Here is a 27,615-nt window from a genome sequence, read left to right on the forward strand (position 1 = left end):
AACGTCCTTTGCCCTAGGAGAGGAAATAAACAGCACAGATACAAAATGGGGAGACCTAATGAAGCTGTTGTAAGTGCAAGTTTGAGAAGCATGTTTTCCCCAATTACTGAATCATGCTGACTAGTATTGTCTATGTTCTCTGTTTGTCATATCGACCTATTGCCTCTTGTCTTATACTTTGATTGTAAGGTCTTTGGGAAAGGAACTATCTTTCTGATGTAATTTGTACAGTATCTAGTAAAGTGAACCATGACTAGGCCACCCAAGTGCAACCACTATACAAACCAATAGTAATAATAATAGTAGAAGTTCTATACGACATAGGTTCCTATACTTCTCTCATCACTGTAGTGTCTGAGCACCTTCCAGTAGTGCATTAAATGATGCAATAAAAATGGTCATATGTGGCTCATTCACTCATCCTCAGCGGGAGACCCACGTGTGCAGTGGAATATACTGTTAGTTTTTGTTGGTGGTGTGTGTTTTTTTAAATGTACACAGTGCTGCGTGGTTATGACCTTGCAGGCAAGGTCAAAGAAATGCACCTTGCACTTGGGACAGAAGGTGATGAGGTTTGTGATGCTCCTGATTTCCTGGGGAAATTCATTCCCCAGTCTCAGATAGCTCACACCCCCCAGAAAGTTCTGTCTCTCACAGATGAGGGTTATCCTTATTGTTGCAAGTCCTATTGTGCCAGAGGAGCAGAGTTGTCAATCGTGGTCTTCATCCCCGAGTTTTAGGCTCTTTTACATATCCTGGGCCCATGCCAAGGAGTGCCTGGAAAATAAGGACACAGCCCTTGACCGTGACTTAATACGCTATGGAAAGCCAGGTTTCATGTGCCCCAGTAGCCCATGTCACAATGAGACATGCTAAATGACTTCCCTTTGCCATATCCTTTCACCCCCTCCTCCCACCTTTCTCCTACTTGTCCCTGCTTCCCCTTCCAAACCTTCCAGATCCTCAGCCTCTTCCCCAGTACCAAGATCCTCCCTCCACCTCTTCTCCCACACCAGATCCTCCCAACCCTCCGCTTCCCAGAACCTCCCCCTGCCCCACCATCCTTCCTTCCCCTACCAGAACCGCGCCCTGCCCCACCCCCTCCTCTTCTTGCTCGCTGCCCCGCCCCACCCCGAGCCCCGCCCACGGCCTGGCCGCCTGCCGCGCGCTCTCCCCTCCGTATCTCCCGGCGCAGCCGTTGGACTCTTCGAATGGAGCGCGCGGGCCCTGCGGCCGCCTCCGGGAACCGCCCCCTCGCGCGTGCAACATGGCGGCCCCCGGGCTCGCCCAGTGACAGGCGGAGGGAGCCCAAGCGGGCCGCTGCCCGGGGGGCTCCGAGGTGCCCAGCGCCATGGAGGCCGCGGCCGCGGGGCCCAGCGCCCCCCGCGCTGAGGAGGGGGCTGGCCCAAGCCCCGCCTCCTGGCTCCAGCGGCTCTGCAACGAGGTGCTCCGCTCCTCCCAGCTGAGCCTGTCCCTGGCCGAGGCCCCGCCGGTGGCCGTGGTGGCGGTGGAGCGCTACATGGCGGAGAGCCCGCCGCCGCCCAGCAGCAGCGGCGGCGCCTTGCCCAAGCCGCCCGCCCCGGCCTATTGCTACGACGTGACCCTGGCGGACGGCAGCCGGCGGGAGAAGTGCTACCTGGCGCCGCCGCTGAACGCCCTGGTGCAGCGGGGCGCGCTGCGCGCCGGCGGCCGGCTGCGCCTCACCCGCTGCTCCTACCTCTACGACGAGAAGAAGCTGAGCTCGGGCTTCCTGTGCCTCGAGCGGCTGGACGTGCTGCGGGACCCGCCGGACCTGCCCCCCGGGGGCCGCGAGCCCGACGAGCAACGGCGCCTGCCGCTCAAGGGCGGGAGGAGCCATTACCTGCCGCTGTGGAACAACGAAGATCCCTACGGGGACATCTGGCTGGCGAGCCGGCCGCCGGAGCGCGTCGATATCGATGGTAAAAGGGGGTGGGGGTCGATGCGGGAAAACAAGGAGGGCGCGGGGGGGCTTGTTGGCCGTGTCAGGCCTGCGGGCGCCTGGAAGCTGACCTGGCCCCTTGGCCCAAGCCCTGGTGTTGTGTTTACCTGGCGAGGGGATTGGGCGGTCTAAGCCAGGTCTATGCTACAGAGTTTTGCTGGCTGTGTCCGCTCTGTGTAAAGAGATGTGATCACTGACCAAGGTAGCTGTACCACCAGAAGTCCTTAGTGTAGATGCAGCTCTACTGGCAAAGCTGTGCTTTTACCACTGTAGCTTGTTTTGCCTCTGGGCTGGTTACTACACTGGAATAAAATCCAGTTATGCCGGTAGAGGTGCATCCATAGTAGGAGTGCTCTGCCACTGTAGTCTACCAATATTCCTATAGCGGCAAAGCAAGCCTAGTGTAGACATTGGCTAATTCCCTCACAATTTAAACAATAAACATTAGTAAACATTAAACAATTAGTAAGCAGTAAACATTCTAAATATTGCAAAAACATGTTAAATTAAAAAACAGCTGTGATAGAAGTATTTTCTCAAAATACAGGCCTTAAGTAGGGGCCTAATTTCAGATTTGAAGTGAAATCTGAGCAGAAATGTAGTTCCATGTCCTGCACTAACAGGCCCCTGCAAACACACAAAAGCCCGACAAAAGTGAACAATGCTCTGTTTAGGTGCAGGAGTCTGCCCAGGCACAACTTGCTGCAAGACTGGGGGCCCTAGTTCACTGAAATCTGTATTTCATAAAAGTTTCCCACTGTTCGTTTTTTTTGTTTTGTTTTACTTACATGATAAAAATGTAGTCGTCGTACTTTCAACATATATGCCACTACTGCTTTTGGAAGAAGAAAAAAAAGTTCAGTACTTTGTGCAGATGACTGAGAACTGAGTTTGTTTATATAGCATTAGCAAACAGTTTTAATTTTTATGAGAAACGTTATAAAATACATATGAAATCCTCAAAAAGAAGAGGAGTCCTTGTGGCACCTTAGAGACTAACCAATTTATTTGAGCATAAGCTTTTGTGAGCTACAGCTCACTTCATCGGATACAAGCTCCTGAAAGCTTATGCTCAAATGAATTGGTTAGTCTCTAAGGTGCCACAAGTACTCCTGTTCTTTTTGCGGATACAGACTAACACGGCTGCTACTCTGAAACCTGTCATATGAAATCCTGTCTGCCTTAATACATTTCTATAATCTGCTGATACAAATCATGCAGCAGCACATGTACCACCAAAGAGGTTTATTCAAATTCAAGCATGCGGACTGTTTTATCACTTGATTTTTTTTTTTTTTCCTGCTTTCTGTTTTTTCACTAGCATCCAAATTAACTTCTCTTGGTCATCTGGAAATGAACTGGAGGAGCAGAATACACTTCAGTCCATTGCTTGTGAGAATCTTGCATAAGGCTAGACTAAGGTACTATGGGAAACCTGACAAAAAACTGGATATACCGTATCAGGTAGGGGGAAAAAATCCAACTTGTCTGAGTAGTTCTGAGGTGTGCAGATCTTATTTCCATACAGTAAGGGTACAGCCAAGGGTCCTACAGTCAGCAACAAATAAACCCTAAAATTGTTACAATTGTAAAAGCTTAACCATTTAAAAGTATGAAAATGATAAATCCCATATGTGTATATGTATATGTGACTGATCCCAGTTACTATAGAGCTTCATGGTGTCAGAACAGTGTCAGTGTTGTTTTTTTAATTGTTTGTCTTTATCTCAAACTGAATTTTTCTTGGTAACTATATCATAAAGAGAAAAGGAGTACTAGTGTCACCTTAGAGACTAACCAATTTATTTGAGCATAAGCTTTCGTGAGCTACAGCTCAGAGTTAAGGTGGTTGTAGTTAGGGCTGTTGATTCATGGCAGTTAACTCACACGAGTAACTCAAATATTAATCACGATTTAAAAAATTAATCGCGAGTAATCGCACTTATAACTGTAGAGTAGCAATTGAAATTTATTAACTATTTTGGATGTTTTTCTACATTTTCAAATATATTGATTTCTTTTACAATACGGAATACAAAGTATATATTGCTCACTTTATATTATTTTTATTACAAATATTTGCACTGTAAAAATGAAAAATAGTATTTTTCAGTTCACCTTATACAAGAACAATAGTGCAATCTCTTTATTGTGAAAAGTGTAACTTACAAATGTAGATTTTTTTTTGTTTGTTTGTTTTTGAGTGCAGTTATGGATCAATGTAAAATTTTAGAGCCTACAAGTCCACTCAGTCCTGCTTTTTGTTCAGCCAATCGCTAAGACAAACAAGTTTGTTTACATTTATGGGAGATACTGCTGACTGCTTCTTATTTACAGTGTCACCTGAAAGTAAGAACAGGCATTTGCATGGCACTTCTGTAGCCGGCTTTGCAAGGTATTTACGTGCCAGATATGCTAAACATTCATATGCCTCTTCATGCTTCGGCCACCGTTCCAGAGGACGTGCTTCCATGCTGCTGCTGATCAGATTTAAAAAAAAAAAGCGTTAATTAAATTTGTGACTGAACTCATTGAGGGAGAATTGTATGTCTCCTATTCTGTTTTACCCACAATCTGCCATATATTTCATGTTATAGCAGTCTCGGATGATGACCCAGCACATGTTCGTTTTAAGAACACTTCAGCTGCAGATTTGACAAAACGCAAAGAAGGTACCTTTGTGAGATTTCTAAAAATAGCTACAGCACTCAACCCAAGGTTTAAGACTCTGAAGTGCTGTCCAAAATTTGAGAGGGACGAGGTGTGGAGCGTGCTTTCAGAAGTATTAAAAGAGCAACACTCTGATGCGGAAACTACAGAACCCGAATCACCAAAAAAAGAAAATCAGCTTTCTGCTGGTGGCATCTGATTCAGATGATGAAAATGAACATGCTTTGGTCCGCTCTGCTTTGGATTGTTATCGAGCAGAACCCATCATCAGCATGGACGCATGTCCCCTGGAATGGTGGATGAAGCATGAAGGGACATACAAATCTTTAGCACACCTGGCATGTAAATATCTTGTGACGCCGGCTACAACAGTGCATACGAACGCCTGTTCTCACTTTCAGGTGACATTGTAAACAAGAAGCGGGCAGCATTATCTCCTGCAAAATGGAAACAAACTTCAGTGATTGGCTGAAGTAGGACTGAGTGGACGTGTAGGCTCTAAAGTTTTACATTGTTTTATTTTTGAATGCAGTTATTTTTTTTTGTACGTAATTCTACATTTGTAAGTTCAACTTTCATGATAAAGAGATTGCACTACAGTATTTGTATTAGGTGAATTGAAAAATACAATTTTTTTACAGTACAAATATTTGTAATAAAAAAAGTCAGCACTGTCCACTTTGTATTCTGTGTTTATAATTGAAATCAATATATTTGAAAATGTAGAAAAACATCTAAAATATTTAAATGAATGGTATTCTATTGTTAGTGCAATTAATCGCGATTAATTTTTTTAATCTCTGGCCAGCCTTAGTTGTAATGTTTGCAAATTTTTACATGTGTACTTTTTTCTTAGAATGTACATGTATTTAAACATCATGTACATTACTTTATTTGGTTATTGCTTCCAAATGTTTAGGTGCTTTTATATTGTAATATTAGTTTTTCAAGTGTTTGTTTTTATCATAGAAATCTTGACTTTAAGTTTTAAGGGTTGTTTTTGAAGAGTATGAATTAGGCCTGCATGGATACTTTCAAATGAGCATCACTACATAACATTTTGCCTGATGACGGATCTCTACACTCCTATTGTTCTAAGCTGTTGTTCCTCCACCCAGATGAAAAATAAGTCTGGATCTCTTGTTGGTGCTGTATTTCAGCAGACCCAGTCCAGGTGGTGCTCTTAAACTGCTCAGGAACAAGGGTGGAACATCAGTCACAGTCCTTGGTATGAACTATGGGATCAGTACCTAGAGTTGATTCAAGTGGAGGAGTCAATGGCAGATGAGGAAGAGGAAAGATCCAGCACCACTTGCTCTTTACATCTTTTTTTAATTAATATTCTGCATTTAGGCCATAATGCACTGAAGTCCTCACATAGTGTAAAATGTTATGTGCCTAAAGCTACATGTATTGAATTATTTTTAACACACAAAGATGTGTGCATTATTCTGCATGTAACGAAAATATTCTGGCACATCATAACTTGTCCCAAAGAACTTGCAATCTGAGGACAGATGGACAAGTAATACAGAGGTCAGGGAAAGGGAACCAGAAAAGGAATATTCTGTGCTGATCAACAAGATTCGCTACAGGCAGAATGGCAGAAATAGATTTTTAAGAGGGACTTAAAGGGAGAATGTAGGGGCCTTGCAGGTGAGTTCATGGGCAACCATGCGTAGGGGATTGTGTGGAAGAAAGCATAATGGTGATTTTTGGAGGCTAACAAATAAGTGGATACAGGTGGAAACATCAGTGGAAAAGAGGTTTGTTCCACTGAGTTGCTGCATTCTGTAAGTATCCTGGAAGATCTGAGAGGCATTATGTGGATTGGGTCACCTGCGCAAACATGGTCCCTGGACAGGGTTTTATCTGAGTAGAGGAGTGGCAGTGGGGAATCATTCAGTGTATGCATTTTTTTGTATGTGTTGAAGTGCATTTGTAGACTTTGCCTAAAATGTTTTTCGAGCTCTAACCTGCTGGCATGCAAAGTTTTCCCAATTTGGCATATGAAGATTTCCCTGTGAAAAGGGTTCACATAAAGTTTTCTGTCAGAATATTTTGTTCACAAAATTTCCACATGAAGGGGGCTCTTACACAATTTTATATATTAGTTTTGATGACAAAATACCCCTCTGCTAGTAATATTTTTTTTTCTTGAAAAGTAGCCCACACACAATATTATGACCCATGCTGTTTACCAAATGATTCCTGAGTTATAACTTGACAATTTTTAATAGAGGTTCTTTATACAGGCATTTTGAAGTGTTACCTTCTTTTAAAAAAAACTTCTGGGTTTTTTTTTCCCCCCTATTTGAAGGGTTACCTTAACATTGTGAGAAATGTGAACATTTTCACTATAGGAGGTGGGGGAGGAGAGTGGGAGAGGCTCAAAATTACCCTTCTAATAGAGCTCTGGAGGGAGAACCACTCTGCTAATTATGATTTATTATTATGTATTTATTTGAAAAAACTGGTGAAGATCCCACATAAGTAGCAAACTGTGAGTTTGACCCTGCAAAGACTAAACATGCAAGTATCTTTAAGAATGTGAGTACTCCCACTGATGTCAATAGGGACTACTTGTGCATAAATCTTTGCAGGATTGAGATCAATAGAGAAGTGAGATTCCCTGATGAGCTAGTAATACAATTCTAGCTTGGATGCTTCATCTCTTTTCCTGTAGTCCTACAGCTCTGGCCCATAATATTTTCTCAAGGTTTATATTGTGAAACTGATTCATGGCATTTTCACGGCACTTAGAAATGCTGAACAGGATCAGCTACATAATTGGGACTGTGATGCAGGAAAATATAGGATTCTTGCACTCCCATGTTTGAATTTAAGCTTGTGGAGCATACATGGCTTCAAGTTTATAATGAGTATCAAAACTACTAGGGAAATTACTGTTAATTGGGCAGGCATTTTAATAGTTATCCAAAAAGAAGAACATTTGTTATCTATGTAGTTAAAGGTCAAACATATGTTTGGTTTTTCTTTTCTAGGCTTATTTTGAAGTTGCTGATAGTTCAGGCATGATGTCGATGGTTTTGTGGAATTCTTTATGTCCTGAGTGGTATAACAGTATGAAGATTGGTACAGTACTTCTGCTTGAACAGTATGGTATCAAAACCAGTTATCCATTTAAAACACAGCCAACACCAGGGGATTCGCAGATGAAGAGATTTACTACGATTGGTTAAGTATTCCAGAAATCTGATTCCAAGTATTGCTGTTAAAAAGTTAGAAAATACCATTTCAGCTGACCAGTTACAAGAGCTACAGTGAAATTATGTGGCCTTTCAATAGATTTACCTTCAGTTCCCATTTAAAGGCAGGTGAAATACACTGTCCATTTTTGGGATGGTGTCAGTATGGTCAGCGAGAGCAGTGGGTCTTGGCGCTTCACCCACTTGAGATGAATGAGGTAATGCATACCTCTCTCAGCTGTTGTTTCAGGCTGTCTGCACACTGGGGTAGGTATTCCTGCTTTGGTTACACTTGGGTCATGTTGACAAGCTTTTTTTCCCTCCACATTAGATGAAAAACTATCATTTTTTTGTAAACGAAAGCTGAGTCTGATATGATCACATAATTCCAAGCTTTGGAGCCCTAGGTACAGGGCTCTAGTGCCTATGTCTTAATTTGGCCTTCCTTCTAAATTAGTGTCACAAACAAATATAATTAATGTACTATTTCCATCCTCATCCGGATCATTCAAGGTGGGATCTAAGAGTCACATTCTGTAACAATCCATACCGGTGCCCATGTGGCTCCCCACTGAAGTAAAAGTTTGGTGCTTTATGATCTCATTTTACATTAATGATTGCTATCAGGTGCACTAAACAATAGTATCACGGTCCTTGATGTACTGATTCCTCAACACAGAGGAAAGAGGCTTCCTTTCTGCTGTTGGAAGGTGTGACAGAGCCAAGGCAGCCCTAATACAGGAACACTAATGCCTTATTGAAAGACAATGGCCTCCCCATAACAGGCCTTGTCACCAACACTTCTTTCTCCCTGAATGTGGACTCGCCTTCCTTACGTACTCATATTCTGAATTAAACAGCAATCAGAAAAGCCATTTCCTTGACACACACAAAAATACATCTCATTTTCTTCTTAGTAATGACAGTTTTGCTAAATTAGTCACTACAGTGCATGAAAATAAACAATGTGCTGCACTGCTCAAAGCCATGTGTTCTGTCTCATGCATTTTGCTTTAAACCCTGTACTTAGCATCTGAAGTGTTTATGATGAGTTGGCAGGAGAGAGAAATGTTTTGCCAGGCAGGGAGACTTGGGGGGAAGACAGAAATGAAAACTGTTAATGCTTACAAGCCAGCATAACAGTAATTATACTTGCCACAGACCTGCCTGCAGCAAAGAGGCGCTGTCAGATATGCTAGTCTGAGACTCCTTTTTGTGTAAACAAAAATCACTCAAATTTTTAACGCTTATGGAAATCTTCAGTTTGGTGTCACCACACCATTTATTGGGGTATCAGTGGTGATGAGATTAAAAACAACTTGGGAAGTAAGGCTACATATAATATAGGCTAATAGTTGCACAATGCAAGAATAAAATTGTAACTCAATAATGAAGTGTCATGGGGCATCTGCAGACTATAGTTGTAGTTTGTTTTTTAAAAAAAAAAAACTATTTTTCTCTTATCCAAAATGTGTACATTATTCTGTATTTTTCTCTTTTTGACAAATAGCTCAAATACTTTTCCCTGGCATGAACTTAACAAAAAAAAAAATTACATATCATGTGTCAATGGATGAGCTATATTCATGGATGTTGTAAAAAGACAGAGTAGTGTTGTAGACTGCAAGTATATAGAAAAATTCTGTAGGACAACAGATATCCATTTTATATAACTATTTCAGCATGCACTTGCTCTGTATTTTCAGGATGACATTAAAAATGAGATGCTGTTTCAGTAAATTGTCTCAGATGGTATAAAAAAATAAAATGTATAAACAAAGGCTTGATTTAAATACTTTGTCAGCCACAAATTCTGCTATATGATATTTATTTATTATAGAACATGCACATACTGCGAGTGCCCTTCCAATAGTTAATTGAAACACAATAATCGACAGTTACATTGAACTGCTAAAATCACTGACCACTGAAATAATACACTTATAGTCCGTTATATCCCATCTTCTAAATAACCAAATATTCTCTAAAAGAAAAGGAGGACTTGTGGCACCTTAGAGACTAACCAATTTATTTGAGCATGAGCTTTCGTGAGCTACAGCTCACTTCATCGGATGCATACTGTGGAAATCGCAGAAGACATTATATACACAGACACCATGAAACAATACCTCCTCCCACCCCACTCTCCTGCTGGTAATAGCTTATCTAAAGTGATCATCAAGTTGGGCCATTTCCAGCTCAAATAAATTGGTTAGTCTCTAAGGTGCCACAAGTCCTCCTTTTCTTTTTGCGAATACAGACTAACACGGCTGTTACTCTGAAACCTGTCAAATATTCTCTCCTATCCTCATTCTCAGATTCCCAAAAATGAGTCTGTGTGTCTGAAAGATTAAAAAAGCCATGTTTTGTCAGACCATGAGGAAAAATGCATCCCATAGTTGAGGGACCTTCGCAGAGAATATCCCGATAACAACTTTCTAGATTCTATCAAGTGAGCGCTAGCTTGTGTTCCTGTGCTGGTTGCAATTGTGGTAGTATAGAACAAGGACTGTGGTGATTTCTCAGGACCCAAACCATTTAGGGCTTTAAATGTTAAAACCAACACCTTGAATGCCACCCAGTAGCCCAGAGGCAGTGTGTGTATCTTAGTTCAATGAATTTATGTGGTCCTAATGAACATAGCTCAGTGTGCTTAGCAACAATCTTCAGCGTCTGAATGGTCATAAGGTATAGAGTGTATTACAGTAATCTCAAAGTGGCAAAGACAGGGATGAGTGCAGCAAGCGCAACTGAAACAGATGATCGTACCACACCAGATGCATTCCCCAGAACTACTGCCTTTTCAGCCCAGGGTATAACAATACCTCTAAATTGCAGACCTGAGTTGTTAATAATAACCTCCTGCCATAAATTTATGGAGCTCACATAACTATATAATAGTTTGGGTTACTTCCAAGAATCTAGTAATTCTCTATCTTATCTGGATTAAGCTTCAGCCAAGTAGTCCTCACCCGAGCCCAAATCTCTGGCATACACTATCAGTCACTGTATTGGACCTGCCGAATTGCTTATAATGGAAATATACAACAGAGTTTCTTGATCATAATCGCTTGGAGTCAAATCAGAACTTCCACCACTGGCACTTCAGCTGTCTTCCCTCCTATTTCATCCTTTAAAAGTGTTCTGTAAATTATGGTGATCTTTGAGAGTGTTTAAGAACCTGTCGATAGTGGTTGACAAAAGGTTTTTAAAATATCCAACTGGATCATCAACAGACTACCCCATGGAGGGAGCTGGACAATCCAGCAAGGTTCTTCGTATAATTTGTTACAACCTTTTATGACATCCTTACATTCCTCACTTTATCCATGTAAAAGTGGCAAAGAGTCCTGTGGCACCTTATAGACTAACAGACGTATGGGAGCATAAGCTTTCGTGGGTGAATTTCGTGGTATTCACCCACAAAAGCTTATGTTCCAATACATCTGTTAGTCTATAAGGTGCCAGAGGGCTCTTAGTCTGGATCTGTAAAAGCGGCAAACACATGGCTGCCCTTCTGATCCTTTTATCCATGTAGTGACCTAAAATCAGAGACACAAATTTTATTCGTACTTGCAAAAGCAGTGGGCCAAAGTAAGAGTGTTTCATTTATTCAGCAAAAATACCACTTATTCAGATCTAAAGAAGAGCACTATGTGGCTTGAAAGCTTGTCTCTCACCAGCAAAAGTTGGTCCAATAAAAGATATTACCTCACCCACCTTGTGTCTCTACCTATTCATAAAATCAAAGTAAAGGTTTCCTTTGAATACATTTTTATGCTTAAAATGCTATTGTTTTTCCCCAGAAATTAGCCTGAATGTTCGAGATCCTCCAACTAAAATTAACATTATTCCAGAAAAAATGGTTAAACCGGAGTGGAGATTACCTGAAGTTAGATATCGGTTTGTCACAAGGTAAAATAAAGGTTTGTGTTCTGTTATGTGTGGCCTAATGTTTTGCTAATTTTTATTGAATTTTAACTGGGAATATTACAGGAAAACATCCATTATACCTTGTTATGTCTTCACAACTTTTCTGCTCTGGGCACTATTTAGGAATTTTTCAGAGTGATTTAAATTTCAGGTCTTTAAGAATTATCAACCATTTCTCTTTAATTTTGTTTTTAGGTCAGAACTGGATAACTTACCGAACAATCATTCCTGTGATATTATTGGTCTTGTAATATTTGTAGGAAGGGCTGAAAGAACAAGAAAGAGAGGTTTTTATAAAAATTCTTTTCAACATTTATCGAATTATTACAATTTGGTGGAATATTATTTAATTTAAAAAAAATTTTGTCTGTGCAGAATATAGTGAAGATTTTTGGATACATCGCTGGGCACATGTTGTTGATGGGACATCTGACCAACCATTCATACTGGAATTGTTTGCCACTTCTCAGCCGGATGTATTTGAACATATTCACCCAAGTATTTATCGTACAATAGTCTGACTATTTTATTATTTACTTGTTTATTTCCGTTTACAATATTTTTCTATCTAGGCATCTTTGCCATGAATTCAAATTATCACTAAAACTTCTCATCCCAACTCAGAAAATAAATGAGCAGTAATGAGAACAGACCCAAACAATGCCTACCTCAGCAAAAGATGGTAGCCCTCATCATAGCAGACCTTCCCCAATAACCCAGGTAAATAGATGGGCCTTACAGCATACCCTAAAATTGAGCTGATCTGGCCTATTTTTAACCAAGTTTGAGGGAATTCCAATTTTGAAGCCCCTTGCAGAGAACACCCAGTTGGTAACCCCCTTTCTCAGCTCAAATGACTCCCCAACTGTAACTGTGACAGTATAGTACAGGGAAAGGGGCAGCCTCTCAGGTAGGCAAGTCCTAAGCTGTGTAGATCTTTACAGATAAAAACTAACTCCTTAAACTCCACCCAGAAACCAACAGGGATCCAGTAGAGATCACAGAGCACTCATGAAGTGTTCTCAGCATGCCGCACAGGTTAATAAGACTGCTGGATTGTGCATAATCTTCAGTTTCTGGATGAAGCCCAATGTACAAGACATTACGATCTTGAGGTGACTGAGGCATGTATGATGGTATCGGCATCTGCATCCAGAGGAATTGGTCGCAACCTCCTGGACAGATGGAGGTGGAAAAAGGCCTTCCTAGAAACTGCTGCTTTATGAGTGGCTAACAAATGCTGTGAATCAGATTATACTCCCCATATTGTAACTTTTAATATCAAATATGCAGGTGCGCACCCTCAGTTCAATGGGCCATATATTCTAGTTGCTATCAGCATCTCCATCACCTCAGTTTTATCTGCATTGCAGTTCTCATCCATGACCCAATTTTACTTAAACTCTGGCATTTGTCAGAATAGGCTGGGTTCAGCCAGAGAGCGCGCTGAGTATCAGGGTGCGTGCATTACGTGCTTCTTTGCTAACCCTCCCAAAGGACTCATGTACAGATTGAATGGGAGGTGAGTCATGTTGAAACTCTGTGGAAATGGATATTTGAGCATAACTAGGGATGATGAGCAATTTCCTAAAACCGCCATCTGGGATCTCTGAGCAAGGAAGGAACGGCCCTGTCCACTCAGGGTACTTGGGCCTGATCCAACACCCAATTACATCATTGGGAGACTTCCTTGACTTAAATGGGCTTTGGAAAAGACCCCTAATCACTAGAAAATAGTGCCTTAGTATTTAAGGATAATACTCTGCTCTTTCTCTCTCTCTTATTCTAAATGTTTTTAAACCAATACACATTAAGGCCTGACTTTTCAGTGATGTTGAACACATATAAATCCCATTGAAGTGAATAGGTGGTGCAGATGCTCAGCACCTCTGAAAATCAGATATCTAGGTGCATAAATATGGATTTGTGTGCCAGACTTTAGTTTGAAAACTTTGATGTACTTGTACTGAAGTATTAGACTGGTAATAGGATACAAAGCATTTTCATCTTTGAGTTACTAGTTTGTGTATAGAGCAGGTTGGGAAGGACTGTTAATTGGTTTGTGTGAAATGAGTTGGTGGCTTTAATTCAGTTGCTGGCAGATAAGTGTCCACACCAAACACAAAAAAACCACAGTCACAGTTGGTATCCAGATTAGCTGTATCAACAAAGTCCAAGGATTGAATGAACATTAGGAGTTAACTATGCATTCACCCCAACACGTTTTTTTCCATGCCAAGGAAGAAACACCTTTGTAGGGCAGCATGGGAAAGCTTGCTCATATTGGTTCTGTGGATATAGGGCTTCAGTTTTATGTAAGATTGTATTGGCTTACCTGATATATCTTATTGATGATCTTTTTCCAATTGCTTAGTCAAGATTTTTCAGACACAATCCTAGTCTGTCATTTCTTCATTAAAGATTGTGAACTGTATATTTTTTCAGAGAGTGATGCTATTTCTGTTTAGATCATTGATTGTAACATCTTTTCAGAAGAAATTTTTTTCTCTAGTGTTTGGTACTTGATTTGTTTCTTCCGCTTTGAATGCAGCTGAAATTGACATAACTTTTTGTTATACTATATCAACTTAAATAACACTTTCTTTCCCATAGCAAAAGTGATTAGTATGTATCACAGAAACATCTGTGATGAGATCACACCTCCAGCCACAATAGCGTGAAACCTTAAGAATATATGGTGTTACAGGTGGGGGGAGGGAGAGAAATTAACTACTATTTCTTGTACTCTGTGTGTTTTTTGGTTAAGGGGAAATAAGTTTGGAGGGGGAGGATATTCTGTGATGAAGTTTAGAGGAAAAAGCTGGAATGGTATCACAATTAAGCCCCTTTTAACTATCATGGTTGTTTGGCCTTTTTTGCAGAATACTTGAAATATCAAAGTTGAGGAAATCAAATGTAGAATTGTATACGACCATAGTTGCTGTTTTTAATTATTAACACTGATAGATTCCGTTGTGTCACATAATGAAGAATTAGTAGGGCTGGCTGGAAGACAAGAAATTCTGTTCTAATGTGGAACAAAAACGAGACCTTTCAGAAAAATTTATGAAAAAACATGAGCAAGGCTGATCCAAGAATAGCCAATAGCCTGGTGCTTAAGGCGCTCCATCTGGGATGTGGGAGACCCAGGTTCAAGACCCAGGGAAGTGCCTGAACCACTGGTCTATAATCAGTCTCAGTCTCTCTCTCTCTCTCTCTCGCCTTATTAGGATTTAATTATTTATACAAAGTGGAACAGTAGCTCCAACATATATGAGAGAGAGAGAGAAACTACTCTGGCACATAGGAAAGTTTTTTTTATGCATAGTTCTAATCTGAACGCAAATCTTCATGAGACAAAACATCTGTGATGTTCGAATTGTGAAATATTAACTTAATTGTAGCATGGTTTGCCAAGGCCTGAATCCTGCCAATACTTGTACAAATGTTTAACTTCCATTGAAATCTTATTGCTTTGTTTAACAGCTATGAATCCAATTCCATCCCCAAATTGTGAGCTCTGACAACAAAAGAGTGAAGCATTGACCACATGGTTAAGTTTTTGCAGGATCAAGAGTTAAGATACTTTTTTTTTTTTTTAGTGCATATTTAAAACTACTTTGGTATGGGACAGCTTTGGAATCTTGATATACCAGAAAAAACTGAAATGATTTTTTCTCTCTAGTGACCTATTTGGTGTGCACACAGATGAGAGTGGTGCGGGACATCACTGAGAATACTCCCAGAGCACTTTACCTTACAACTTCAAATGAGAGTCAGATGTTTATTACAGGTAAATAAAATATTATTTTTAAATTAATTTTACATGACAAGTACTGCATGTTATATATTCCTTGGTAAATGAGGTATTTCAGCTTGAAGATGTCCACAGTATTTCTAGATACAGAGCAAAAACAATTAGCTTTTAAAGCAGATTCCAACATCACACTGTAGCATACCTTGCATTGCTTCCTTCATTCAGAGATGTTATTTTACCAAAGCGCCACTTCTTAAATCCTCTGGAGAGTCAGTAAATTTTATTTTTCCATTTAATAACTTCAGGTTCCTTTTTGTGTCTCTCACTCCCACTCCCAAACAAAATACCCTCATATTTAACTCCTATTGGCCTGATTATAAACTTGAGACCAGTCCAGTTTCCGCATTCATAATTTGGCCTGTCCGGAAAGTGGTTAGGTTTCCTTCCTGTCTACAAGACGTGCACAAGAAGACAAAAAAAGAAAGAAGGAAATTGAAGTTATTGAGTAAAACTATTAAAACTTCATTGAGCTAATGTCAGATGGACTCTAAACAAGCCAGGATGAGAATATATGAGCTAACTGATATTGAAAGGCAGATCAGGACAGTTATGAGCTGAAAATATTGAGATTGTTACAAAAGTAAGAACACTGCAGTATGGTAACCGAAAGATGTAAGGTGTCTTCCCCTGCTAAATCATCATAGTATATTTTAAGAAATTATAATAATATATCCAGTGTTTGTGCTATTGTTGGGTTGGTCCATATGAAGACTTGTTAATTGCTTCATTACAGACTATTTTAAGAACTTGACACTCCTACATCATATGCAACAAGGAACCTTTATAAAAACTGTAATTCCATCAATTGCTTTTTTCATAGATTCCAGTGTTCCGTTCTATTGCAAAAAGGTCCTGTATAGCTTTTAATCTTAAATTCAGCCCAGTAAACATTCTTCCCCAGACATATCCTTGTTTTACTATTCAGTTGGTTCTTCCTACAGTATTCCTGATATGGTATGTCAGCCCAGACAATGAGTACTGAGTCCCTTTATAGGCAGATGGAAACAAGAAAATACACTTTTATGTCATTATAAAAATATCTGGATGCCTCAACACACTCAGTTGGGTCTGCAGAGGAGCTTCTGATTGGCTGAATCAGGATTAGCCACAAATCTTCCTCTTGGCAGAGGTATCTAGTTCTAGATTTCAGTGCTCCCAAATGAAGGACTTCTGATTTTTAGTGTCCTCCTCACTTGCTTCCAGTATGTTAGCTATTCTGCTTTATATCCACCTTGCTCCTAAATCAGAGCATCAGCTAGCATCTCAAAATCATCGGCTGAGACTGTTTTCAGCTCAGCAGCCTCTAAATTGGTCTATCTTGCTGCAGACACAGTGGTAACAGGAGAATAGGGTCTCCTCTGATGAGGAAAAGATAACTTCTTGGTGTGAAATGCTGCTTCTTGCTCATCTTTTTTACACTGTTGTGTGGGACAGAATATAACTAGCTAGTTCTAAAAAGAGTGTTTAACTGTTTTACTACCCAAATGTTAGCATTTAGGGTACCTAAGAGTGTGTGTGTTTAAATCCAAGTGCCATATAAGGGTCCCATTACACTTTTTCATAAAGCCACTATTGACTGCTAGAAGGGATATTGTGTTAGCATCTCTGACTTGGCTTTTTGTGTATATTGCTGTACAGTGTTCAAATGTAGCAGTTTATAAAAAACAATGATTTAATCTATTTGATCCTTTTATTTCAATACCCAAACCTTTTGTTTTAACAGGGTGGCACAAAGGCCAACCATATACCAGAGATGCCAAAGTGAAAAACTTTATCCAGTGGATTAAAACTCAAAGTGAAGCTGATCAAATGAAGAAAACTGTAATTGGTGGATACTGTCCTTTCCCACCAGCACCAAATACTTTTTTGAAGTATTGTAAAAATAATAAAGGTATCCTGCACCATACCTAATATCCCCATTACATGTGCCTCAATCTATCTGAGATGTCATCACAAGTATTCAAAATTAGCAACTCTGATTGCTTTGCACCTGGATTATATCAATGGTTAAATACTGGAATGTCCTTCTAGGAACAAGTATTATGTAGCTGCTGAAGATAGACTCTGAACCAAGGCCTCAGCTGGTATAAATTGTCATAGCTCTATTGATGGCACTGAAGTTTTGACAGTTTACATCAGCAGAGAATCTGCCCCTCTGAATGTATACTCCATAGATGTTCTGTTCTGTACCATCTGCTTCGGCTACATCTTCAGTCAGCTTGAAAGTCAGTGTCGTATTGAAGAACATAAGATTTGATAATGATAAAGAACTGCCGCAGTAGTATATTAGGCAGAGCCTTGAATAACTGTGATAATTCAGTATTAACTCTGAGCTTGCTGAAAAGCTTTGCTCCCCAAATATTCTGAAAATGAGAGATGAGAAAACAGGAGGATTTAATTACTGAGAATTTCAATTTTAAGACAATCTAAATTTAGCAATAAGGTCTTTCCAATTATTTTTTATGAATCCAACATTGATACTTTTTAGTAGTTTTCTATTTCTTTAAAACTTAAATTTGTGGGAATTGCTCTTTTGCAGTTGAATCAGTTTTGAAAGCCATAAGCGAAATGGAGAGGGAGATTGAAGACCTGCACTACAGGGAGCACAAGCGCTTTGCTGTTCAGGGGATAATTAGTGCTATAAAATATGTCAGCTATGCAGCTGAAGATGCCTCAGGAGTGGAACCAATTCAGGTACAGTGCTTGAGGATTAATAGTATAGCACTTAAGATGCTGTGATCATAATTACAATTGAGATCTCTTGCATTTGAATTCAGAACCCACATACATTGTCTCTTGATTAACTGAATTTACCATTCTGAGCGCAAGAGAAGCATGAAAGTCATAGTTTAACTTTTAAAACTTAATGATTTACTTGTTTTCTGTTACAGTCCTCAATAAAAGTACCTGCTGTATAAAAGTTACTGATTTAAAAACTAATTAAATAGCATAGTTAAAGTAAATTAGGGACTGGGAGAACTGGCTACTTTAATATAACCTGTCACTTTCTAAGCAGAGGTGTTTTCTTTTTTTCTTTAAACTTGATTAGAGAGGATTTTCTATAAAGCAAATCTGCTCGACACTATGATGGCGATACCCTAGTCTCAAATCTTGTATCCAATTCCTCATAAAGTTATTGGAGGAAAACTAACTAGAGATCAGTCTGATACCTTTTTGAAATTGAAGATGAAATAGCTTTAATTGTTTAACTGTTACAGGAAGATAGAGACCAGTCAGCATCTCAAACAACTATAAAAAACACTGGTATGTCTAAAGATTGTGTTACGAAAGGGAAAAAGCGAAGCCATCGAAATAAAGAAGCTAACTCCGTACTTGATTCACAATGCGCTTCACTGGAACAACAGCAGCATCCACGTATGTTAACCAGAAAGAGTCGAACCAAGAGAAAGATCGAACACCGTACAGAGCCTGAAAAGTAAGCCTTTTGAATAAAGTGTGGTTATATTAATTGTTCCATTTCACTGATCTACTATAGATATATAGAGTAAGATTTTTAAAAAGTACCTAAGTGAGCTAGCAGTACAAGTCCCATTGAAAGGCAACTGACTGAAACTATAAGCAGCCCAATTAAAAATGGTAATCCTTGTTCCTTATAGACCCAGTCTTGCTCCCATTAGTCAATGAAAGCAGGATTGAAGAAAACACCTTACTGACTAGAACTTTGTAAGCCATGGAAATGATTCTGCAGAAAATCATCCTCCTTACCTCTTGCTATATTCTTGCAGCTATTATATTAATTCTCAGTCATCTGAACCACTGGTTCTGAGTTTATTTTCTCCAAAAACATAAATTTCATTGGATTGCCATTCTTGATTAAATACTTGTGACATTATCCAGGGTACAATCTGTACAGCCCTCCGCGGATACAAATTGATATCCGTGGATGCGGATAGAAATCGGTATCCGCTGAACCACAGAGCTCTCCTTGGAACCGCAGCGACCAAAGGAGCAGAACGTGGGGCCACCACTCCCAGGAGCCAGCGCCCTGCACCAGCAGCTCCTCCGGCACGGCTGTACAGACCTCAGACAGGAGACGCAGTCACTCAAACAGCTGCGTGGAAGGGACAGGGGCGGGGCTGAGGGAGATACAGCTGTACAGGAGGAGCAGTCAGTGTGGGGCACTGGCTCCTGGGAGTGGTGGCCCCACGTTCTGCTCCTTTTGCCGCTCTGGTTCCCAGGAGAGCCCTGCGGTTCAGCAGATATCGATTTCTATCCACAGATATCCGCATCCACAGATATCAATTTTTATCTGTGCAGGACTCTAACAATCTGGACTGTTGAACAGCTGTGTCCCCTCAATTCTCCAAACTGGGGTGCCTTTCACACTGTTTCTCTGTGAGAGCAACCACTCCTAGTCTGCTTTCACAAAGCCTCCAGAATGTAAATTACTCCCAGCTATACTGAATGAGTGCTATGGCCAGCCACTCTTGAATAACACTGCAGAGTAACACCAGCAAATTCCCAGTCCCAGACTTTCCCCCAGAAATATGAATATTGTACTGCCCAGCCCTCTATGATATGCACAAATCCTGTTATCTCAAATGGTGTTCCCCAAACACTTCAGTCCAACCACAGAGGTTTAGATAAAACAATAAAACAAGTTTATTAACTACAGAAAGATAGATTTTAAGTGATTACAAGTAATGAGGCATAAAAGTTAGAATTGGTTACAAAGAAATAAAAGGTAAAATGCATCTAATACCTAACTTAACAAGCTAAGTGAATTCAAAGCAAAAGTCTCTCTCACCACATGCTTCAGCAGGATCCCTCCTTCAGTCCTAAGCTGTTTCTTTGTTCCTCAGGTGACATGGCTGCCATGGGTAGAGAGAGAGGGAGGAATAAGTTGGGGCATCTGTCCCCCATTTTTATACTTCTTCTTTGAGTATTATCTCCAACTGGGGTTCAGGATGCAGAAAATGTGTTGGGATGGGAACCTCCAGCTATTTCTTTGCCAAGATGTAAATTTCTCCCTCACGCCCTTTTCCCTGCCAAAGAATGGCAACTTAACCAGATGAGGGGTCATTTGATTTTGTTGATACCTGGCTCAGGCATCAGTTTGCCTTTTGTCCCTAAGGAACTGGTTTGTGGCTGCTTTTTTAAACTTGGAACATGTCTCAGTATGTCATACAGTAGAATTTTATAACTTTACATACAATGTTGCCACACTCGTTTTACCAGGACAAAAATGATCAGCAAATTATGAGTGTCAAATGATACCTCATAAGGCATACTTTGTACAAAATGTATCACAGTCTTGTAAAAGGGGTGAGCATACGGGTACAGACTGTCACAATACTCCAGCATGCAGACTTGGAAGAAACTCTCACAGCTCTAAATTTCTGCACCGTTGGACCTAGCAAATGGCATCATGAATGCTCTAAGAATTTTCAGACATGTGGCTTCCACTTGCCCTGATTAAAACAATCAAGTGGACCACAGTGCTTTTTATATACAGGGAGAAGCAGGATGATACCTACTGTGATGAGAAACAAACTCTGGTGTGAGAAGAGTCCCCACAGGAGACATTCCTGGGGATTACCAACCTGTCAGGAAAAGCAAATGCTAAATCATAGAAAGGTTAAGCCGGTGGATTAAAGGGCATACGCAGGTTGTGTTGATCAACTAGCAGTGATCAAATCTTTCTGGAGTTGGGTGACAGTCAAGCTAGATCTCTTTAGACCAGGGGTCTTCAAACTTTTTGAATCGCGCACCCCCAGGGCCAGCTCTGGGGAAGCAAAAAAAAAGCTGCCGCTGAAGACGGAGTGGGGAGAGCTGAGCTGCCGCCAGCATGCTGGCGGCGCTCCTCCTGCCGTGCACCCCCACGGATGGTCTTGCACACCCCACTTTGGAGGCCACTGCTTTAGAGCATAATACTGATGTTCTGAACAAACATTTCTGTGTTTGTTTGTGATGGGAGGATTCTGTGTGCCTTCCAACCCGTATCTGTGGTATCAGGAGTCCTGGCTAGGGTTAGCAGAAATGAATGTCGGCAGTAGCTACTGCTGTGAGCTGGCAAACGTGCCTCCACAGGTAGTTGTGACGGCACACTCAACCAGAGCACAAACGTCGTCAGCGGCCTTCCTGGCACAATCCAAGAGATCTGTAAGGCCACTACCTGGTCGTCTGTCCACACGTTCGTGTCTCATTATGCATTTACCCAGCAAGCTCAAGATGACGCTGGCTTGACACAGCAGTGCTGCAAGCTGTACAACAGTGAACCCCAAGTTCACTGCCATGGTCACTGCTTGTGAGTCACCATGAATGGAATCGACATGAGCTAGGGCTCGAAGAAGAAAAAACTATTACCTACCTTTTCGTAACTGTTGTTCTTGGAACTGTGTTGCTCATGTACATTCCATTACCCGCCTTCCTGCCCCTCTGTTGGAGTTGCCGCAAGAAGGAACTGAGAGGGCTTAGTATAGAAACCTGTTTATGGGCTGTGCGTGGTTCTCAACCCATTTACTATTGTGGGCTGTATATGCAGCTCTTTGTGTTATGTGGGCTGCATCCACAATATACATACTACCTGTATGGCCCTGAGGTGGTTACGTGGGCCGCAGCTATGTGCTGTTTGGGCTACAAGCAGCCCGTGGGTTGAGAACCGCTGGTCTATGACATTCAGCTCTGTTTCTGCCAGGGCTACACATGTCGTTTTCAGCAAGTTTCCACTAGAGGGCGAGAAATGCTGTTTTTAACGTAAAACATTTTTCTGTAGATTTCACTGATTCACGTGTCAAGAAATGCATTTAGCCTTGAACTTTGAGAAGGTTTATGCTGAGAAAAATGATTCTAGTTATCTCAAATGTTAATTTCTGAGCTCAGTGTTAGTGATCCTTATCAATAAAAAGAACTCTTATCAAGGTCTGGAGTTTGTGCTTTAGAAGTTACAGGTTTTTTATAACATAGTCACCAAACACACACACACTTTTATGTGACGCTTGAAAACCTCAGAATTAACTATAATTTTTCCTTTTATAGCTTGCATGAATTTCAGCAAGAAGATTCTGTTCCAAAACAAAATATCTTGACTGAGCCTGACACTTCACAACCCGATAGAGGTATGTGGCTAAATATTTTGTTCGGCTGTGATCATTCCAGTATTTTACAAAAGATGTAGATCTAGACTTTCTCCGCTCAGGCCCAAAGTAGGGGGACAAAGGTGGTAGTATACCACCTTTACGTCCCCTGTCCCCACCATCCTTGAGCTGGTTCAGCCCTTAATACAATGTAGAGAAGCCCCAGGACTGTTCTTATTTGCATCAAGCTGCAACAGCCTCTAAGGAACCATTCTGGCAACTAGGTATCAGCATCTTTTCCCCCTGACACATGCTGGGGTGGCTGTATGAGTGGTAGAACGCAACTGTATTGCTCTATGCCACTGTGTAAGAGGAATCCTTAATGTCTCTTTAGCTGGCTTTGAGTCCGTGTTGCATCTCTGGAGCAGGGCAGAGGACCTCGTCTCTATTTTTGTTGTTGGTGTTGCAGTAGTGGTCCAAATGTGGTAGTGTTTCCAAAGTCAGGAAAATCTTCCCAGATGATAAGTACATTCTAGAAAAAGTCACACTCTGAGGAAAGGTAGTAACATACAAGCAAGTAATCATGGTGATGAGAGTTACACATCTTATTAGCTACATGTTTGGACTTTTTTTTTTTTTTTTTTTTTAAAGTTAAACTCATTAGAATTTCCCTGTCTTGTTCTTCGTCTATATTTGAAAGTTAAGTCCAGATGTTTTAAACAGATATCTCAAATTATATCTGTTCCTAGTGTGGGCTTCATTTGTAAGTTTACTATCAATACATGTAAACTCTATCTTATTCCATGCGGAATCTGCGTTATTGTAATTGTTTATAGTGGGAGCTCACGCAACCAGATGTTCATGATGGCGTTTATATATATTAGACTGGCAAAGAAAGTGTGGTGTCGGCTGCAGAGAGCTCTCTCCAGCCAGCTGGGCTTCAAATACTTACTTTGTTTCCTTTTAAATACCATCATTCTCTTAAACATGGATTTCAGCATCTAACTTTTCAGTAGCAAAAGGCTGTAACTTCTGCTGTCCTGTCCTAATTTCACATCTGTTTGTGTTGATTCAAATATGAGTGTACAAATAGGACATGCAAATTACAGCCCCAGGATATAAAGAGAGGAAAATAAGAGAAGGCATGATTGATGTTTGAGAAGGAGAGAGATATTTAATCCTGGCATTTATATCCTAGCAATTTTTAACTTTAATACCACAAAATCCTGCAAATAAGGTCTTAACACTTATTCTAGAGGGTGGCAGTTAGAGTATTTTTCTTTCTTCTCTTAATGTAATTATACAGAATATCCCAGTAAAATTTCTTTTCAGCCAGCTATCTTTCTAACCAGATATGGATGTTTAGTTGCTCAAAATTAAAAATAGCAGTAGCATGAAATTTAACACTTGGTATACTGTACCACTGATATAAGGCAGCGCTACCAAAGAGTTGCAGTTCTAACAGCCAGCATTGTTATGGAATGCCTAATAATGTACACTTTCCCAATGATGATATAACATGCTGCTTATAAATTTAAAAGATTAAAAGCAACTGTTACATAATCAAGCAGCTAAGTTTTTTCTGTTTTAGTTTTTTGAGATGTCATTGTTTTCAATTTCATTTGACTCATCTATATTTAATAGTAATTTCCCCCTATCTAATGCGTGACCACCTTAATCATCCATATAGTAAACTGAGAGAGTGTTTATGAATGGGGGAGGATGGTGGTTGTAAACTTACTATACACACCAGTTTTGTGAGATAAGTCCTGCTCCATGCTCTGCACAAGGGTTCTCCAGACAGCACTCAAATGCTAGTGCAGTTTCTTAGGCCCACCAGTTTTCCTTACTTTTCACTATAATTCCTTGTGTCTCATCCAATGCAGTAATCCTCGTGTACTCTGCTTGTTTAATGTTCTTCCACTTGGGTGTTGCCTTTTCTAGTTTAGCCATATACACCCGGGTGTCTTCAGTTCTTTGGGACAGCTAAAGCTCCGTTGTAATAACTACCGCCGTGCTTCCTGCGAAGCAGTGAGGAAATTTGCACACACAATTCATGTGACTAAACTGGAAATAGCAATGCAAGTTTTCATAGTATAGTATCAGGATGGGGGCACTATTTGTGGGGAGGGCAAGACAAAATAGGGATAACTGGGAAAAAAAATAGGCTGGTTACATTTCGGAATGGGCCTAGTGGTAAGCTCACAGAACGGAGATTTGCCTACAAAATTGGAAAAAATGGTTTCTTTGAAGTTTTTCCAGTTCTTAGTTCACAGGTTACATATAATGGTAGGCATAGGGACTTACAGTTAGCTATATAACTGGGACTCTGCACAATATACATTATAAGGGAAGGGTTCTCAAAGTGGGGGTTGAGACCCATCATGGGGTCGTAAGGTTATTACCGGGGGGGTCGCGAGCTGTTAGCCTCCACCCCCAAACCCTGCTTTGCCTCCAGCATTTTTAATGGTGTTAAAAATGTTCGGGGGGTCGCACTCAAAGGCTTGCTTGTGATAGGGGTCACCAGTACAAAAGTTTGAGAACCACTGTTATAAGGTACAGCCAGTAGTCTTCATTGCATGAATATACATTGTACAGAAGATGGTAAAGCATATCATCATAAAGTACCTGTTTCCTTTTTATACTTCCCAAGTGTTGGTAAAACAATGTGACTGGGGAGGTGACTGATCCTTATCCACCCAAAAGCAAGCAATGAATGGCACCTTCCAACCAATAATTATTTTTATGAATCCGGTCTTCAAACTGTAGCTGGAAACAACATACAGTATTTACTAACAGTCCAGCCTTAGCTTAATTCTTTATGCATTCTTCGTTTTGATTTTTCCACCTATATTTTCACATTTGACTTAAATATTAATCTATTCATGAAATTTTTGCTTTTCCTAATACATTGGGGGGGGGGGTGGTATGGTTTTGTCTATGCATATTGATCAACTAAATGTTTAATGTATTTATAATAGCAGACAAACAGGGAGTGAGTGATGCACCTGAAATAGAAGAGATGGGAAGAACTTCTCATGATTCATGGCAAAGTGATCTGTGGGTAATGGTGAAAGACAACTTAATAGATCACTTGCATTACTGCACTGTTTTCCCAGAAAGCATCCCACGTAAATTTGATTATATGCACAAAGAATTCCTTATACAGCAAAACAATCTACATCCAGCTGTGCACAATCCAAAAGAATACATAACAAATAAAGAAATTCATGAATTTAAAAGTGCCAGTGGCCCTGGGCACTATGAAGTGACTATACTGGGTAAGTGACAATTAGTACTTTAATTTTTTTTAGAAAGAAATCCTAGCAATGTAAGGTTTGTTAGCATTCTCAATGTTTAACAAAGAACTGTTTAACTTTCTATGAAGTTGAATGGATACTTTAGTATAATTTGGGCATTATGCTAAATTGCTAAGTTAAAAAATGAATGAGGTTCTTTTTATATACAATCTTGTTAAATGTACAAACTGATTTTTTTTAAAAAGATAATATTAAGGAGGCACCACTCCAAACTCCATAGTTAAGTCTGAGTTGAGTTTTACACTAAAAGCAGGTAGTCTCCAGACTTACAGCACATTTTGAGTACAGCATTAATTTTCTAATGATTTTCAAATTTCCATGTAATTTGAGTTAAGACCTATTTTAAAATTAATTTTAAAGAAAGTTAAAATTTGGTTTTGGATGTTTCCTTACTTTTTTTTTTAAATAGAACAAAAACAAACTGTTCAAAATATCAGTTTGAAAAACAGCATTAAATTTTTGTGGAAAATATCCTGCCCGCCCCCATTCCCACCTCCCCTTTTTTTAGCTTAAATTGTGAATTTGAAAGTTGCTTTCTAGCTGTACTTTCTGTGCAGTTAAAATTCACTTAAATCTGGTTTCTCAGCTACATTTGAAGAGACTGGGTTGTAATTAAGCTATTAAAATTTCGTTTTTCTGTAACTGTTAAGATTATAGACAAGCATTGTTCGGTAGGTCAGATCATTCTTAAGTGGAGCTATTTTGAAAACAGCAATAACCAATCTCCACCCTTTTTCTCCAGCTATCTTATATGCTGGAGATGTGTTTGTTGAAATGAGTCAGTGGTGTAAAGGGAACTGTACGTATGTTTCAAGAGTACTACTTCAGCCTCATCTATAACTGGACTGGTTCCAACTGCAGAGTGGATTTGATTTAAATCATGATTTAAATCACTAGTCAGGAAGACTCAATTTAATAATGAATTTCTACATAAAAGTGCATTTTTTGTTGGTTGTTATAACTTTAATACACATTCTTCACAACGCAGAGATAGATGTAGGTTTCATCTATCTATTTTAGAAGGTACACACTATACCTTTTTAAGTGATTTTGTTTTGAAAACTTTTCAGATTAGTTTTACAGCTATATCAGAAAATAAATGATTGGTTATTTCATTTACCAAAGGTAATTGAAGCAGATATTTATGAAGTCACTAGGAGGTGAACTATCTCCAATTCAGCAGGTTAATATTTGGAGGATTTTCTTGCCATGCTGTATTAGGAGGAGAACATCACCAGACAGACATTTAAATTGTTTTATTTAACTAAAACAACAACATTATGTATTCTTTGGATTTTTTTTCTTCAACAGCAAACATATCATATTGTAACAAAACAAGCATATGAATTTTTGAATCAGGTTTGTTAAAATTGTTTTGAACTAAAATAGTTAAATGAAATGTTAAAAAAAAAAAAAATGAAATAGACTGTGTCAGCCAGGTCAACATGAGAAACTTTAAAATATTGGCTTCTGCAGCTAACTCAGTCATCGTCACCTTCATTTTCCTGTTCATTCATAATCTGGAAAAGAAAAACAAGCTTTCCTGCTTTTTCAGGTCCCAAACGATTTCTCAATTTGGAATGAATTAGTCCAAAGGAAGAAAATATTCTTACCACACCAGCAAAAGAAGCTACTGCTGTTAAAAGTGAGATTATCACTTCAGCAATCT

The 27,615-nt window shown here is 39.9% G+C and overlaps 1 protein-coding gene across 3 annotated transcripts in view; it reads left to right on the forward strand.

Annotated features, from left to right (window-relative positions):
• Positions 1 to 1,219: 1,219 nt before the first annotated feature.
• RADX (RPA1 related single stranded DNA binding protein, X-linked) overlaps positions 1,220 to 27,615 on the forward strand; it is a 34,767-nt gene continuing 8,371 nt past the window's right edge. Inside the window, exons 1-12 of one of the 3 annotated variants that reach the window (XM_037908097.2) lie at positions 1,222 to 1,940; positions 3,282 to 3,424; positions 7,636 to 7,828; positions 11,646 to 11,754; positions 11,968 to 12,059; positions 12,148 to 12,270; positions 15,458 to 15,565; positions 17,313 to 17,480; positions 18,129 to 18,283; positions 18,808 to 19,025; positions 22,589 to 22,668; positions 25,611 to 25,907. In XM_037908097.2, coding sequence (XP_037764025.1) covers positions 1,352 to 1,940; positions 3,282 to 3,424; positions 7,636 to 7,828; positions 11,646 to 11,754; positions 11,968 to 12,059; positions 12,148 to 12,270; positions 15,458 to 15,565; positions 17,313 to 17,480; positions 18,129 to 18,283; positions 18,808 to 19,025; positions 22,589 to 22,668; positions 25,611 to 25,907 — 2,275 coding nt within the window. In that variant the 5' untranslated portion in view covers positions 1,222 to 1,351. Of the gene's footprint in view, positions 1,941 to 3,281; positions 3,425 to 7,635; positions 7,829 to 11,645; positions 11,755 to 11,967; positions 12,060 to 12,147; positions 12,271 to 15,457; positions 15,566 to 17,312; positions 17,481 to 18,128; positions 18,284 to 18,807; positions 19,026 to 22,588; positions 22,669 to 25,607; positions 25,908 to 27,615 lie in introns of all 3 variants that reach the window. The other 2 variants (XM_037908096.2, XM_037908098.2) reach the window with 2 other exon arrangements.

This window comes from Chelonia mydas, chromosome 9 (assembly GCF_015237465.2).
Source record: "Chelonia mydas isolate rCheMyd1 chromosome 9, rCheMyd1.pri.v2, whole genome shotgun sequence".
Classification (NCBI taxonomy): domain Eukaryota; kingdom Metazoa; phylum Chordata; order Testudines; family Cheloniidae; genus Chelonia; species Chelonia mydas.